Source organism: Salarias fasciatus, chromosome 4 (assembly GCF_902148845.1).
Source record: "Salarias fasciatus chromosome 4, fSalaFa1.1, whole genome shotgun sequence".
Lineage (NCBI taxonomy): Eukaryota > Metazoa > Chordata > Actinopteri > Blenniiformes > Blenniidae > Salarias > Salarias fasciatus.
This window is the reverse complement of record NC_043748.1, coordinates 4,943,268-4,960,954: the sequence shown is the minus strand read 5'-3', so window position 1 is coordinate 4,960,954 and position 17,687 is coordinate 4,943,268. Positions and strand designations below refer to the sequence as shown.

At 46.2% G+C, this 17,687-nt stretch overlaps 2 protein-coding genes across 2 annotated transcripts; both read right to left on the bottom strand.

Annotated features, from left to right (window-relative positions):
• Positions 1-915: 915 nt before the first annotated feature.
• gper1 (G protein-coupled estrogen receptor 1) lies at positions 916-3,746 on the bottom strand. Its single transcript, XM_030090098.1, has 2 exons — positions 3,635-3,746; positions 916-2,534 (listed from the first exon to the last, which is right to left on the bottom strand). The coding sequence occupies exon 2, from the start codon at positions 2,128-2,130 to the stop codon at positions 1,066-1,068; it is 1,065 nt and encodes a 354-aa protein (XP_029945958.1). The 5' UTR covers positions 2,131-2,534; positions 3,635-3,746; the 3' UTR covers positions 916-1,065.
• Positions 3,747-9,448: 5,702 nt separating this feature from the next.
• Positions 9,449-17,172, bottom strand: gpr146 (G protein-coupled receptor 146). Its single transcript, XM_030090099.1, has 2 exons — positions 16,862-17,172; positions 9,449-12,150 (listed from the first exon to the last, which is right to left on the bottom strand). Exon 2 carries the CDS (start codon positions 12,108-12,110, stop codon positions 11,109-11,111), a length of 1,002 nt encoding a protein of 333 aa, XP_029945959.1. The 5' UTR covers positions 12,111-12,150; positions 16,862-17,172; the 3' UTR covers positions 9,449-11,108.
• Positions 17,173-17,687: the final 515 nt, after the last annotated feature.

The following is a 17,687-nucleotide window of genomic DNA, read 5'->3' as shown; positions in this document are numbered from 1 at the left end:
TTCTTTGACCCTGTTCAAAGTGATCAGATTCTAATGTTTGAAGAACAGGTTCGATATGATGGACTGACATGGATATGATTTGTCTTTTTTTTTTTTTTTTTTTTGTGGGGGACTTATTTCTTAATGAAAATATTTGTTTTCACAATGTAGTTACTATGGTTTTTTAAATATTCTGTATAATATTTGTTCAGAAGTTTTATACCTGATATCGTCGGAGCACTTTTGGAATTGATCTGTTTCAGATTGTATAGGGTTAGAGAGTGCAGCAGTTCTGCTGTTGCGTTATGAGGGTTTTGTAATTCTTATTACCGCATCACAATCTTCACTCTGACTTTCCAAAGTACCGTAAAACTACACATTATCTTAGAAATTATAGGATCATACATACTGTATTACTGTGATTTCCCACTGTAGTACAATGCTTACTGTGATTTTCCACAGCACTGTGAGGATTACTGTGATTTTTTTAATGGTATTGACTGGTATATTTTTCCAGTAGTACAATATTGACTAGGAATTTCCATAGTAGTGCAATTTTTTTTACAAAGACTTTAAACAGTATCACTCTACACTGTTTTTTTTTTCACAGTAATACAAATATTACACACATACACACACACATCAGACCACTAGGTAAACCTTTTCAGCAGCAGTTCCAACCCCTCGTGATAGTATATGGTGTGTATTTCAGTTTCAAGTGCTGAGGTTTCGCTTGTCAATACTAATTCATTAAAACATTTAAGGTATGGGGGGGAAAAAAACACACCTAATGAAAACAAAAATACAGATAAACATGAAAATAGCTTTTATGTACTGTATGTGCATTTTTTTTTATCTACAAAAAAAAAGATACATAAGTCACTTTCATCCATCTGTGGGCGTACATTCTGGGTGCTTTGGTATTTCTTCTTTTTTGTTCAGGGAGTGAGTGAGTTAACTGAGACGCCGGCACAACTACTGTATACGACAAAGCCAAATAACAGTTGAGGGAAACTGATATATAACTCTGACATGAAGAAGAAGTCTGTGGAGTCCGCTTTGTGACGATTGTCTCTGTTGCAGCAGTCACACCTCCGACACCTCGCTCCTGACCGGGAGGCGCAGATCCAGGCCGTGGTGGCAGAAGCGGTTCACCACCGACCAGCTGGCCTTCTGCTTGATGAACAGACGCAGCTTGTCCCTGAAGGTCTCCCCCAGGAAGCTGTAGATGATGGGGTTGAGGCAGCTGTTGGAGAACGCCGCCAGGTTCACGATGTGGCCGGCCAGCGGGTAGTCGTGCCACAGGGTGGTGGCGGTCCTCTGCGCCGGGTCGGCGGTGCCCTGCAGCAGCTGGATGCTGATGAAGACGTTCTCCGGCAGCCAGCAGATGAAGAACACCAGGACCACCACCACGATCATGCGCAGCGCCTTCTGCCGGCGCGGCCACAGGCCCCGGTGCTTCTGGGACCTCACCAGGATTCGGCCGATCAGGGAGTAGCACAGACCGATGATGGAAAAGGGCACCAGAAAGCCAATGGTGACCTCCAGCCACTGGATCTCGAAGACGTTGGCGAAGCAGAAGTGCAGCTCTCCCCTGTGCTGCGTCTGCACGATGGTGAAGGGCAGGAGGGTGGCCAAGATGGACGCCATCCAGATGAGGCCGCAGCTGAGCTTGGCGTGCTGCATCGTCCTCAGGGGGCTGCTGCTGATGGAGTTGGCCAGGGCGACGTATCGGTCGAAGCTCATCCACGTGAGGAAGAAGATGCTGCTGTACATGTTGACCTGCAGGAACAGAGACATGAAGGTGCACAGGACGGCGTAGTCGTAATACTTCTCGTTGAGATTGAAGACCTCGATGAGCGAGTCGGCCACCAGGATGAGGTCGGCGATGGCCAGGTTGACAAAGTAGAGGTCGGGGATGGTCATCTTCTCTCTGTGGTTCAGGTTCACCACCAAGATCAAGATATTCCCGATAAATCCGATGGGGAAGAGGAGGATGGTGTAGAGACAGGACAGGAAGAGGCCGATGACGTACGACTGGTACTTTTCAGAGTTTTCACTCAATTCAGTGGTGTTGAAGTCATGTGAAGTGTTCATTTGCTCCGTGCTGTTGACGTAAATCCAGACTGAAGAGGCTGTCTGCGGTTCCATGCTGGCTGCGCTCGGCCCGTCTCAGATCTGAAGCCACATGCAAATCACCTGTGGCTCCTACATTATGAGCCTCTCTCAGTTCCCAGCTTCCCTCCTTGAAAAGCTGAATCATCAGGCGAACGGAGTCAAACATTTAAAGCTCGTTTGAACCCATGATGACATCAAGTTTCATCGACTAATAAATTCTTGATGCAAAACAGAGGTACTTCCATGACTCGAGGTGGCCTTTGGCGGGGATAACTCAGATCATTCAGACGGACCGAACGGAGATCCTGAGATTAGAGGGCGGAATTCTTCCTCCTCTTGTGAGTCGTCCGGTTCGAGTGCCGCTTTGTCCCTCTAAATCCACACGTATCTTTATTCAGCGAGCCCCGGCCTGTGACGCTATTGCTGTGACACCTGATCTTTGGGGCAGAAGGAAGAAAAAAAAATGACAACATGAAGTATAATTAGACACAAACACTTGTAAACAACAACTATGGATCTAGAAATGGCTCAATCTTCACAGAAAGGGTCAATTAAGATGATGCACGCAAAATATAACCTCACGTTGTTGAGATGTGAAATAAATGGCAGAGAACTTTGTCAGCGCATTAACATTCAGGCTCCCCACTTAAACAGATGCATTGAAATCCTCCTTTAACATCCTCCGCCAATCCAAGCACACCCAAACCAGGCTTCATGATTATTAATACAGGAGATGAAAAAGAAATATTTTCCATTAAGATTTGATGAATCCGTGCTTTGATTGCACATTGAGCGTATTTACCGCAAAATTCAGTTTTCACAGTCCTCATCCCTCTGATCCTACGTCTCAGACTTACCCTGACAGGAACAGTATTTTCTGTTTGGCAAACGTGACCTTTAGCAAATATCCACAGACCTCTGGGCTTTATTTCCACCAGAGGAAACTTTCTGCAATATTAATGCACTCTTATTAAAAGTACTCTTCACAGCAGTAGTTCAGGATGTGCACTGAGAAGCAGAACAGGCGAAATATAGAAATCCGCTAGAAATTATTCAGAACAAAACATCCCAGTTTTTACAGTCTTCATTTAAGGACTTCTACTCTTCAAAACAAATATCCAAAAAAAACAACCTATAATTTTCTAATTTTCTTTTCAGATATAATAACAGAGTTACATTTTGGGACCCAGCTCAGTTTCTCTCTCTTTATTCTGTGCTGATTTGGATCAGAACATAAGAACTCTCAATTAGAAACATCACTCAAGCTCAAACAGACATAATAGACCGAGATTTACTGCTTTATTACATAATACCAAACAATTGCCCTTGAATTCACTAAACAGGGAGGAAAGGCCTGATTTTCAATTCTGAACATCAAGCAGACATCACATTGATTATGAATTAATGACTGGATGAAGTACAGTTAGTGCATCACTCACTTTTTTCCTGCTCCTTATGACTGTAACATTAAGCATCAACAAGATCGATGCAGAAATACATAAACAGAAGTAAAGATGGAGTAAAAGCAAACACTTACTTTAAATTTGAGCTTTATTGCTTCTCCACGCTTGTCCAGTGCAGAAGTCAGAGAGCCAGAGGTCTGTAAATCCCATGTCCGGGCTTCTCTTCTGCACCACCTGCTGTTTGGCCCAACCCTGTCTGGAGATGAGAGGAGGGCGGGCGAGACGGGGAGGCAAGGGATGATCTGCCACTCACGGTTTGTCATCATGCTTCGCCAGATCCTCTGCCCCCTTTTGTTTGTGCTTCTGGAGGCTTGGAAAAACATCTGCTTACAGATACAGGAAGTCGACTGACTTCTTAAGCGATACAGACAGCACTTGTATTTTTTTTTTTTTTCTTTGCTGTATTTGTTCACCTGGGTTCTTCAGCTACTGGGCTCCAGGGCCATGTAAACACGCCGCTCATGACTGTGATTTTCCATTCGTCTGATTTCTAAACACAACAGAATTCCCTCATTTTAATGCTTTTGCCAATACATTGGGCAAACGCTCACAAATCCGTGAGCTCTCACTCTCAATACGGCAGAGGCAGAGCAGGCCTTTTGCTCCTGGGTAAGGAGTAACATTAACATAATTTGCACTAATTTATGTGTCCAAACTGCAACTATGGAGACCTGCTTGATGTGGTCTTGGCGGGTGCAGTGCTTCTCTGACGGCCTCAGTGGATTAACTACAGATGCCTGCAATAATCACAGACGTACAAACGCCATCTGCTGCGGTGCACCTTCATGTATTGATACTCGGCAGACGTTACAATAGAGCATAGCTGCAAATCACATCATGTGAGATTTCAGCAATCTGCAAGCAGTCTATGACAAATAGCAAATGCAAAATAAATATGGAGCAGCAGGTCAGCAGGAGCAGGACCGGGTCGGTACAGCAGCTGGTGGTGCTGTTTTCACAGAACAGCTTCAGGAGGATTTAGCATGTGGAAGACGGTCGAGGCAGTCGTTTAGAAAAAGGAAAGAGGAGGCCGGAGTGCCTGAGAGGTCATACAGCCAGGCAGATTTGTGAGATTTCCTCCCCGCTACCTGAAATCTCACTTATTCAGTCTGCATGACTTCACACAGATAAGGGGAGAGAAGGGATGTCGTGACCAGTCTGGTGGAAAGGTGTTGAAGACTAAAGACAGGGGAGGAGAGGCGAGAGCGAGAGAGAGTCGGGAGAGTAAAATGAGATCTGGTTAATGAAGTGACTTTTCTTCTGTATTTGGGAGAAAAGAAACAGATATCAGAGTTATATTACATGCAGAAACTGCTTCAGAGTGAACTATCACACCTGGTAAGTTTGTTTTATCTAAAGACAATTTGATGAAAGAATTCCTTCAGATTATGAAGCGGATCTAAGGTACATAAACTGTGAGGATTATTTATTTTGCGAAGATTACGGTATGCAGAACTGAAGATGAGTGAAAGGATGAATGGATGAGTCTAGTTTTATAACTAAAAATCCACAAAATCTGCTCGCCATGGCTGAAATTACATGAGATGTGGAAATAATGATACAAGAAAAAACTAAAATGTGTTGCAAGCAAAACATTTCCACGGATCCTTTCTGCTCCACGTCTTTCTGCAGGCAGTTCTAGAGTCTGCAGCCCTCCAGTCTGGCCTCTCTCTCCCTCTCTTGGCCTCCTCATGATCTCCATGACATTGGATTCACACATGGAGCTTGAGTTTCTCTCTTTTGTGAGACTTTTAATAAACTGCAAGTGGTCGAAGTGGATGCACTTCCCCATCACGTCCACCGGGTGGCGCACTGGCACAAACAGTGAGCAACACCGAGGGGCTGGCAGCTCTTATGAAACGTTATTTTCATCAGAACTGGTTTGACAGGAATCACACTGGTGACTGATGTGGCAGTGAGAGTGATTCGTCTGCAAACATGTAAACGATCAAGCCTGCGCTTTTTATTATGGAAGCCATAGAATGTTATCATCATATGTGTGATATTACTGCCGTTAAAATGGAAATGCTTCCCTCATCCCATGGCAGCTAATGAACATGATGATACTCCTCGCTCTTGTTAATGGGAATTTGTGGGGTTGGACTTGCTGTGGTGAAAGTAGGAGGTCTGCGGGGAGGGAGGGTCCAGCACCCTCATCTGCCTCCACTTACCAGTCCGATGTGCTGCTGGCTCCATCCAGCATCTCCCACACCCTCCACCACAAAACCCCGAGTGGAACATCCTGCCCAGTCCATGCTGAGAGAGCGGCGTTCCTGTTTTCTGCTGTTTGTCCTCGGGAGAAACATCACAGAACAGGTTTTGAGAGAGAGAAAGGAAGGGTGGATTGTTTTTTTTCTCTGTTCTCTTTCCCAGAGATGAAGCCTCTGCTGTTTTCTGGAGGATTCATGACAAATAAGTCACAGATTTCCCTCCAAACACCAGCAGTGCTGACAGGAGCGAGGACGCAGGACAGCGTTGTTGATTCGAATCCGTCAGCATTCAGACTGATCCGGACCTGTCAAACATATCCCGTCCTCTCTCCATTCTCGTTTTTAAATCGTACCGCTGCAGTTTTAACCCATATTAAGAGCAAAACAATGGTGGTCCAAGGCTGTGTGTGAAACGTGGCCTGACAGCCAAGCAAAACATTTAAAGCCGCAAGCCAAATGTTCTGCCTTCGTAGGTGGTCCGACGCCGTTTGATGCTGCGTGCACGACTCCGGTTGACCCTCATACTTTTGGTCTGGCTGGAAACCTCTGAAGGGGAAAAACAACATTAAGACTAATGCAGCACATTAAAAAACCGTGCCGGCGTCAGCGTCAGGCCGTTCTCGAGCAGACGCTCGTGGAGTTAAGAGCTTTCTCCCGTTCCGCTCAGACGCCGCGCGGCGTGACGGGAACAATGGGCGAATTTGTAACTTCAGTCACCACGCGTCCAACTTCACTTTTATTAGGCGACCTCTGGCGCGGCGTTAAAAGCAGAGACGCCTCTGGAGGATTCTGCCAGTTTTGTGTCAGGTGGAGCTGAAGCGCTGCTGCGCACACCGAGGCCTTCTCCTCCGTGCACGGAGCCACGACTCGGCAAACTCAGCATGGGCATTTCAAATATACAGTCTATAGCTTAATGTCTTCATCTGGTGTACTTTTTTTTGTGTGTTTCTGTTCTTAATCAGTGGAGAAACTGCAACCATGACAACCATGTTTAATTCACTCAATTATCATATCATTTCCAGATGTAGTGCGTATGATTGAAGATCTTTCTCTCTCTCTCTCCTACCGATGGAGCCGTTATATTTGCCTCTGTGTTTCAGCTCCTAACATGTTATGAACACACACAACAACGTGCACCAAGATCCCCCCCCCCCCAAACAACACAGCAGTTTACCTCACTGTGGTCGGATTTATGAGGCAAAGCTAATCAGGAATGCAGGTTTTTTTAAACATTTTCATTACGTTCTCGTTCACCGTTTGAAAAGTCTCCTTTCATTGGGAGCATTAACTACATGACAAGAACCAGTAAACTACCAACATTTATCATTATTTACCAGTTCTATTGGCTTTTGTTGCATTAAATTGTTTAAAATTCAAGAAATCACCATCATGTACTTCTACTGTCAGGATATAGTGTCACTGTTGCATGAATGTTTTGTTTCCCATAAATTTCACCTAAAAGCTGAATATCCGGAACTTTTTTTGTCTTGTTTTTACGGCAAAAACCAAAGTGACAGCTGAACTGGAAATGTTCAGAAACAGTTAAAAATTAAAAAGCAAATCGTACTTAAATAAGTAGCTTTATTTTATCCTCCACGTGGTTGATTTATGCAATGGGAACCTTTTCTGTGTCACTGTCAGAGGCGGCCATGTTGCTTGTTCGAAATGAACGTGTGAAAAATGAAAACTGGGAAATAGAATGTTCGCAACTGGTAAATATCGGACTGACTAGTTGAGCTGGTGAATCAGACCCAGAAGCGTGAAGTTACAGCACAGACTTCTGTTTTGATGCTGGTGGCACTGAGAACATGCTGGTTCACCATTTCCACCAGCAGCATCAAATCAGCAAACCCAAGCAAGGAAATGTTGCTGCTCTCGGCTGTTTTATTCCTTTCTTTCTTTCTTTTTTTTTTTTCCCAGCAGGCCAGTCAAGCTGTGCAACTTTTCCCTGTGCAGCATTGTTATCAAATGCAGCCTACACATTTTTTTTTTTCCCTCCATTGAGAACGACAGCAGTCTGGCTGTCAGACTCACAGAAGACAAAACAATGCGCAGAATGCGTGGAATGCCCATATTTGTGCGTGCCGCGGTTGAAAAGTCCTTCACGGGCGATCTGCCGTTAGCGGTGCGGGTGAGAGTCTGCCCTGACCTGACCTTTTACAAGAAATACATCTATCTGTAGGGTTTTTCTGTTTTTTTTTTTTTTTGGCAAGCTGCCAGTCAAATCTAGATTAAATAGAGAATCGTGCATGCCGACTGTCCTCCCCTGAGATGTGTCGCGTTTCAAAACCGTCCGGCGTCGGTTACTGAGCGGCAGACGGCGCCGCAGATGTTCAGGCATATGTCCGCAGGATCGTATGCATTAGCAGATTTCACAGAGATAAGAAGGATGGGCCGAGTCCGTGTTAGTTTATTGTTTAATCAGTCTTTGAGCTGACAGAGGAGCAGATTACTTACAGAATCGAAATATATCTCTCAGAAAATAACACAGGACTCTGAAAGAGCCTTGAATCCTCCTGTAAATCTCTTACATACAATATATACACACATCCTGTATTGTACACACAGTCACAAAAAGCATCACGGCTGAACGCGGACTCATCCGGACCTTTGAGGTTGTGAAGTTTCAAAATAGCTAAAATGCATCTGCGCGCATTCGACACGCGAGAACTTGGGAGGGTGTTCTTACACTCGGCCTGTTTCGGCAATCTGAGGGATTTTAATTTCTCCTGCGCCGATGTGAGATTCAAGCCCCTTTGAAATAAAAAACCGCACTCCGACTGGAGCGGTCGTCACGAGCGAGGCGCGACTCCGAGCTTTGATCACGCTTCATTTTCCACTCGTGCAGATCGCGCTGTCAGTCTGCGTGGCGGGTGATAACTACTACCTCTGCCAAAGACTATGTTTGGGTCTCGGCTCTACAGCAAGGTAGCTTCATGACAGCCTAGCAGGTGAAATCCTGGCAGAGGTTGGAGATGTGATCTTAGCATTTAAGCCCGCCCCCTCCGGCTCATTGATCACATTTTCTGATGAGAGTTCGCAGGTTTCAAACATCCGCATGAACTTTTCGAGCTAGAGGTTTAACTTGTGTTCAGTTGGACCAACAGCAGGTGGAAAATGGGAAGATGAAAGATATTTCCTACTTTATTCCCTACTGATTGACTGCAGATGGGCGAAACCAGGGCGGGGTCATGCAGCGGAAATAACTCGACGGACAGCGATTAGAAGAAAACATCCCAACACATGTGAGATGTCTGGAAAAACACAGTGAGTTTGACAATCCTAATAATGAAAAGCATTGCATCACTGTTAGTCCGATCCTTCACGTTTTACGCTCGTGGGAGTATTCCAAGCTGCTGACAGAGCTGTTTATTTGAAGGTGTAAACTGCCTACAAATATCAGCAAACCGTCATTTATCGCGTGTGTCTGGGGTATAAACAGGCCGCCCTCCTTCGACCGAATGCCCCCGCCTCACATCTGTTCACAGGTTGATTCATAAACTGGCCTTCGAACGGCTGCAGGGATAAATCAGGCCTCATGCAGGAGCAAGACTGAATTTAGCATTTCACAACTTGGGCTGCATCACAATAAGAAGGATCGTTTGATTTTCTTCTGAGCAGCAGGCGGGAAAACAGCTTCGCCAAAAATGTGCACATCATTTCAAACCGGTCTGCGTCTGCCGGCGTTTGATAAGCGAGTCGTTTTTTTTTTTTTTTTTGGGACGATGCCTCTGGAGTGACCCGGTGTTTCCACTGCACTAAAACCTCTAAACCACTCCTACAATTTCGGGAATGTACATGCCGCCGCGTCTGAGCCCTCTGCACGACCCCGTGTGGACTCCTCTGACCCCGTGCGAGGATCTGCGCGAGGCCAGCACAGCGACGGCGGCGTTAACAGGCCACAGTCGGACCAGGAAACACAGAGAGGAGGCGCTCCTTCGGCTGAACGATGTCAAAAATGTCCATAACATTATCTTTATTTGTCATACTTGCAATTCATTCACAGATTTATCTTCTATTTCTTGCTTAATGTGGCCCTGATATGCTGCGGCAGCTCCAGTTGATTCAAAGCGTTTATGGGTAAAAGGTTTGATTTCAGCAGAGATCACAAGAGGTAAACCGGTTATGTCTGAACCCTGAATATGAGCTTTATTGAGAGCGTTCCATGAAGCTGAAGCTGGACGTCTAGACGTTCACTAGAAGGTATCTGATGCGGAGCTTGACACACGACAATAATCTCATCGAGGAGAATGAGAACTCGTCTTCTACAGGTAGTTCTGGTATCAGCAGAGCAAATTGCTACAGTTTTGTGTAAGAGGCTGATCTTACTGTTGTACGGCTTTAAAATGTGACGATCGTTTACTACAAGGTTTCTTTTTTTTTTTTAAGTGTGGAAGGAGAGTTTTGTCTTGATTTCACTTAGAAGGAATTCAGATCTACATTTTTAACCACCAATTATTCCTTAATGACCGATCTTTCACACAAATTAACTGGATATAAGGCTAAAAAAAGGCTGAAGCTCTCTGAGGTGAGCCGGCCTACACTTTTGAAAAACTGCTGTTTAAAAGAGAGCATGACGAATAACGCTTCTAGTTTGAGGAAAGAATATTTACTGGAAGAGCAAAAAGATGTTTTTTGGGAGGTTAACGTCGGCGTGTTTTTCTTATACCAAACACTTTCCGTTTGGCTTCACATAACAATTAAAGTTTATAGCTTATTGGTTCTCTGTGTGTGTGTGTGTGTGTGTGTGTGTGTGTGTGTGTGTGTGCTCGGGGAAAGGGTTTAAAAATACGTTCCCCCCGCGGCACACGCACACTGAGGAGAGAGGCCGAGGCAGCCGTGCATTAGCCGAGCGTGCACGCTCCGTCTGCAGAGCCACACCCACTCCAGCAGTGGCCCGGCGCTTCAAGTCCCTCACTAACAGGCCGTGTTGTTATTGTCTGTGTGAAGCTCTGAGAAAACACTGCACAGGGTAGTAATTGAGAGATTGTGCCAAATGTACCGCCCTTGAACTGCAGGCCTAAGTGTCATGTGGAGAGCTTTACTTAGTGACAAAAAAGCAGCACTTAGTGGTTTTTTTTTTTTTCCCGCTCAGTTTGTCCTCCCCGCTGCAGAGCGGGAGAGATCAGATCAAGTTCTGGAAGGTGACAGGAAATTCCACAGTTAGCTATGTCGCTCTTAACGCAGTCCAGAGCAGCGAGGGGATCCTGGTCAGATACTGGCTCTGCGGGGTGGGGAAGGGAGGGAGGGGAGGGGTGGGGATAAGTGCTGGCTAGGCCGAGAGGTGGAAAGAGAATGGGGGGGGGGGGGGGTGTTTGTCATCTCTCAGGAGAAGCTCTCACGTCACCACTTGCTGCACTGTTGAGCGTTCATGAGGGCAGGACTGGTCTCTGCAGTGCAGCCTCCTGAGCAGCCGCTGGAGCTTGTTGGAGAAGTTCTTGTTCATCTGTCTGTACATCAGAGGCATGGCGAAGCTGCTGGAGAAAGCCAGCAGCTTCGACACGCACCTCAGGAAGTAATAGGTCGGTAAGTAATGTGCGTTGCTGATGTATCCCGGCGCGCCGGCCACGGTGTGCACCAGCAGGGTCATGTAGTACGGCGTCCACAGCACGAACTGCACACACACCGAGGCCAGCAGCAGCCTGTGTATCGAGGGGTCCAGGCGGGCGGAGTCCTGGTCCAGGGGCGTGGACTCCTTCCTGATGCGCAGGATCAGCACAAACGCATAAAGCACCGCCACGGCGGGAACCACGTAGCCGATGAACATCATGATGGCGTCTGCCGCTTCCTTGTTCTGCATTTTGGAGCACTCCACCATCTTGGTCGAGATGTGGTTGCACACGTAGAAGAGCAGCGAGGAGAAGCTGGTCAGGACGGCGCCGCCCCAGATGAAGCCGCACACGTGCTTGGTGTTGTACACGCTGGACATGTAGGTGCGGGGCAGCGCGCGCTCGATGTAGTAGTCCAGACTGAGCAGCGTGGTGGAGTACATGATGACCAGGGACGAGATGTTGAAGAGGATGAGCAGCGTGATGTAGACCTCGTTGTTGTATTCCCACGCGTGCCAGCGGGTGAAGGTGGAGCTGAGCAGCTCCACGGGCGCCACCAGGTTCAGCACCAGCCCCGCGATGGCCATGTTGACGAAGTAGACGTCGGGCATGGTCATGGACACCTTGTTGGAGAGGTTCACCGCCACCAGCAGCACGTTGTAGCAGAGGCCCAGTGGGAAGCACACCAGGAGGTAGATGAGGGAGAGGATGGACAGGATGAGGCCGAAGTCCTGGCAGAGCCGGAAGTCCACGCTGGTGTCCGTCTCATTGTAAACCATGCAGATCCACATCGCTGGCTCGGACGCTGGTCAGGCTCTCTCAACAGGTCAACTGCAAGCAGAGGTCACACAGTTACTCTCTGCAGTGTGAAGATACATTCACATCACTCTATATACACCACTGCTGGAACTGACAAGTTAAGAATAAAGAATTCAGTCGGGTTTTATCATTCATTTGCATTTCAATGGTTTGCGTCCCTTCACTGTACTTATGTCTTAACGCTACTTCTGCCTGAGTCTGTGTGTGTTCTGTGTTTTGACATAGAGACAGGCTTGTTTTCTTTTCCTTGATGAGCAGTATTCAGCCAGCCCTCTGTTTTGAATTTCTGTGCTGGCAGCGGCAGTGAGCGAGGCCTTGACATAAAAACACGTCAGCCACGACTCGGCTATTATGCCCTGGGTAACACTGTTAATTTCACTTCACTGCATCTGACTGGCTGAATACAAACGCGGCACAATATGTTTCATGTGCGAGCCACAGCCTCCAAAAACCCACGATCTCTCCTCGCTGGCCAGAGCAAATGAAGCCCTTGTTCTGGTGGAAGAATACAAAACTGCACTTGTTTGACACCTTGGCAAGCTCTTTTCCGCCTCCCTTCTCCGCTCTATCACAGTCACATGCGAGGGCACCGCCGGCTGTGCGGAGCCACCCTTGTACTTTTCATTTGGTCAAGTAGCGAGATAAAGAGGAACACTTTACGGGCGCCTTCGGTGCTCCGGCTCTAAGTAAAGCACATTCGTCTTCTGTTCAGGTTACTGCCAAGCCGACTGGGGGCTGGGCATGTGCTGATGGGTAGATTTATAAAGAGTGAAATGTGAAGCAGGCTCTGGTGAGGGGTCAGTGAAGAACGAGCTGCGGGTTGGAGTTCAGAGCAAGGTAAAGGGAGGGGGAAGAAAAAAACAAAAAACCAGGTCAGGAGGTTTTCTGATGTGAGTTGATGGGGCTGCAAATAATCGAAACGCTTATATAATGCTGCCTTGCATAATTAACGCGGGTGGTTTTAAATGAATAATTCAAATAAGACTGGTCAAGGAGAAAGACCAGACGATGAGACGATAGCAGTGTTATATTTATCGTGGTGACACTTGGGGTTGTTGTTGCTCCACGTGTTTGGCAGAGTGGTGATCCCAACAGAGAGAGAAAGTTTTGCAACACCGGATACAAAATCTGGGAAATTATCCTTCAAGAACACCCGGGAACAAAGTGAAACAGTTCTGTTTGCAGGAGGATGAGTAACTTTGCCAGTAAAGGGGAAACATTCTTCCGTCCGCTTACGTAACAACACTACAGAGGGGCTGTTTTGGCCTTAAGCCTCAGACACACATACGCACACAGGGCTCAGTCCCTCCTCTATACTACTCCAAGCAGCTCTAATGAGACTGTAGTGGGGGCTGGAGCTCAGAGCCGGACTGGAAGTGGATCAGGAGGAAGTGTAGAGTTACTCTTTACAAAAAAAAAAAAAAAACCTGTCTTCACTATGGCAGGAGCACCGGTCAGCGCTCGTGTAAACATGGCGCTCTTACAGCAGAAGCTCGGTGACTCATTGACTAAAACAGACCTTGACTAAAGCACATAATTAGCAAATGTACCCTTCTATTGATTATGTATTCCTCCGCTCGCCGCGTCCTGTTCGCCGTTTGACGTCTGCTCGGCCCGCACTCCACCGACAACCGCTCATCACTTAACGAGAAAATGACTCGGAGAGAATGTGGCGATTATTAAAGAGACACTCGCTGCACCGTGGCTGGCTGTCCCCATTCATTAGCGCCTGCTGTATACAGACGTCTCTGTCACCCTTTCATTATCGCTCCGCCTCGCTCTGCAGCTTCCGATCGCTGCGGGGGGAACTCATAACTTTGAATAAAAAAAGGTGTCATTGTTTCAAGTGGGGCAGGAACTTCACAGCTTCAGCTACTGAAGACAAAACAAAACCTTGGCCTAAAGCCGATGCTTCCAGTGTTATGCTAGACGTAAGACATGCGGTGATAATGTTCCCCGTGGAACATTAAGAACCATATATTAACTACGATTTGATAAATGATAAATCTAAGAAAAAAAGAGAGAGAGAGAGAGAGAAATTGCATCTATTAGTGATGATCCAGACAGGACCAGTCAGATCAGTCTTCTCACATAATGCTTGTGAACAGCTCGCTCCTCACTCACTGCGGCAGTTCACTCCGGGCAACGTTTACTCGGCCGTTGTGAAAGTCATTGCACTTTAAGCTCTGCACATTTTGCCAGCAGCCCGTGATAATGAAATCTCTCGTTTTCCACTCAGCTGAAGGAAAAACAGGCGAGGTGAAAGTAAATGCCTTCCTGACTCCGAGGCAAGCGCAGGCCTCGCGCTGCGTGAGCTCTGTCTACTTTAATTCAGGCTAATGAGGTACCATTTCATTTCCAAGTCCGTTTTAGAGTCTGTCAAAACTACAGCTGGAATGAGACTGTGCTGGGGTCGAGTGAAGGTCAGGAATACGCTGCTAGCATTAGCAAAACAACAGGCGCCGCTCTCAGTGGTGATCGCAGCGTGAATGCAGTTGGTCGAGGTGAGTTTGTGATCTTGTAAGCCGACACTAAGTATGCAAATCACAGTGTAAAGGCAAAATAGCTTGTTTTTAATGCATTTTGTTCTGTTTCAAGGCTAATTTTCTTGAAAAAAGTCAGATTATTATGCTACAATGTGGCATTAATCAGATCTTACTTCTTGGACATATCAATATTTTTTAGATTTTTGTAATTTATTTGGCGTTTATACACAGGTTTGCATACAGGGAAACCATATTACAAAACCTCAGCTGAAAAAACTTCCTCAGCTTCCTCTCGGACATGACTCTGAACGCAGCCGTACACTTGCTTAAGCCTCGTCTGAACTTTTTGCACCACTCCATGTCAAAAGTGGTTAAGTTAAATACTCCCAGAGGGGGAGGCCCACTGCTTCAGCTCCACCAAGCGTGATCTTGTAACAGGGACGCCCACGTGCTTGACGTCTGAGCGTACCGAGGCCAGATCTCACAGGCTGATGGGAGTAGTGTGACATACTGGGCCCACACCCCTCATATTTCCTTACTGGAATTTACAGGCTCTTCTCAGAAAGCGCTGCGTGATGTCACATGATTCGGAGCTCTCGTCTGCAGCAGTGTGCAGCAGCGGAGCAGCGAGGGAAATACTACAGAAAGAAAATAAGATTAGATGACTCACTTTTACACATGCTGTGGTTGTATGGAGTGTGGCACTCTGACAGCTGATGCACAAAACTTTCCAATGTTTAACCCAAAGGAACTGTCCACAAAATACCCGGTTTATCTTAGGAAGTCCCTTTGTGCTGTTTTATTTCAGTGGAATTCTCAGCTGCCTGCTATAAGCAGCCCATTAATAAAGCATGTTGATGCAGGATTTGACTTCAGGTGTATGCAAATGCGGCACATTTGCAAATGAAATCAACTAATCTTTAAAGCAATTAAATAAGGTTTTAAAGAATTCAGAATGTGTTCTCCCTAAATTCTTACTATTCCAGTTGAGAAAACTTACACTTCTTGCTCTTGATAAACCATTTTGACTAAAACAAACAAAAAAAAAGTAGAAAAACACTGCTGCTTTGATGGTGTCTCTTCTGCTTAGGAGGTTTAAAACAATGTCAGGAGGGACAGTGCTTCCTCTGGCTGCGCTCCATTGTTACAGACGCTGGTCAAACACAGGTCACAGTCGGTCTCCACAGCCCTCCTCGCCTTCGTCCCGGCAACACGTTAACTGTCAGACGCATCAACAAAGTCAGAGTTCAACGGTCAACACAAAGCAGGCTTACTGCCATTAAGCCCCCCCCAGGCACACACGCCCACGTCCCCTCTGGTCACATGGATGAGGCTGACAACAACAAGTGCAACGCCTAGATCTCAAGAAGCATTTAATTTGATGGGTGGCGAGACTTGGCAATGTGAAATATCCAGTTGGGGTGTTTACAGACCAAATCCATCATCACTGATGCTACAGTTGATGCAAGATTTTAAAAGCGTGCAGCAGCTTCAAAAACACTATTTTGTGCATGACTATGAGTAAATGAAAGATATCTTTGCATCTGTTTTAAGTGAGGGATCAAAAGCTTTAAAATGAAGATGTGTGGAGACCACAGGATAACATAAAAACATAACAGAGAGAGTGAATTATGAGTTAAAGTGGTTAAGATTCTGAAAAGCATTAAACATCAAAGTGTAATCATGAATACATAAAGTATAATTAAAGTAATTACGGTGCAGAGTTTAAGGAGATATAGAAGCCTTTTGGTTAGTTAAGCAAACGGACTGTGACAGGTCCCAAAGGAGGAGAATAAGATGTTCAACACGTAAACAACAATTCAACATGACTTTCAGCAGAGAGAGAGAAAAAGAAAAGAAAATCTGATTGAACCACTTTAATGTGAGGTAGCTGATCCCGTGAGAAATGCCTTCAGGTGTTGTTTGCCAAATATAAACGCCTCGTTAAAGACCGTGGCGCCTCCACGCGATTAACAAAACTAGAAAAACATAATTTAATCTCGTTTTGTGACACTTGAGCGTGCAGATGCAGAGAGCTGTCAGGACTCCAGTATTATTCTACCCTTTCCATTGTTGGCAGAATTACAGCCGCTCCTCTGGCCATCCTCCAGCGGGACAGACTCACTCCTGCTCACTTCTTCTTCTTCTTTCTCTTTTTTTTTTTCCAGGTGAAAGCCAGAGACCTACTTTTCGCATTAACCGGGAGGGAAATGACAGAGTAGGAGAAGACAACTCACCGCGAACGTATCGGTTTGGCTCGGGGACAAACCTACGGAGGCATCGGGTTTGGATGGAGCATTTCCACTGGCATTTCTCGCTCGTTTCATACGAGCAAAAAAAAAAAAAAAAAATAAGAAGAAGAAAGAAAAAAGGATTAAAAAGCGTTTTCGGCTCAGCGCGCGGTCATGAAGACTGAAAAAAGACGTGGATTTGAGTCAAACAGGTCCTCTTATAGGAACTTTTCGGACGAGGCTCGGTGTGCGAAGGGGCCGACCGTTACAGACTTTACTACTGCCGGAGAGCCGCGGAGCGGAGCCCACTGTGTACACACGTGACCCTCCCCCACCGTCTCCTCTCCGCCGCCACTGGTCGCGAGGCCCGAGCGCCCGTCCTGCGCTCTGATTGGACGGGACGCGCGGAGGCGGTGCGAACGCTTTGCACGCACACACAAAAACACACGTACGCACACTCGCGCGCAGGCACGCACGCACACGAGCACGGATAGTCGTGTTTATCACTTTGGAGCATAGTAATGATGCCATACGCTGATTTACTTTACACATTTAAGAATGTGGTATAAGACATAACATTCTCTGACATCTTCTAGAACAAAGAATCAAATGAGACAAACAAACAAAAAAAATTATAAAGTTTTGTTGTTCTTTTTTTTTTTTTCAAACCAGAACTGAACAGCTGAAACACGACCTAAATTCTCTCAAGAAACCACAGACTAGATTTCTAAACACTGGGACTTTTCGAACAACTTGATTCCTTAGAAAACTTTAACCCTTTCAAGTAAAAACGCCTCATGCGACTTTTCAGAAACGATGGCCATTTACACAG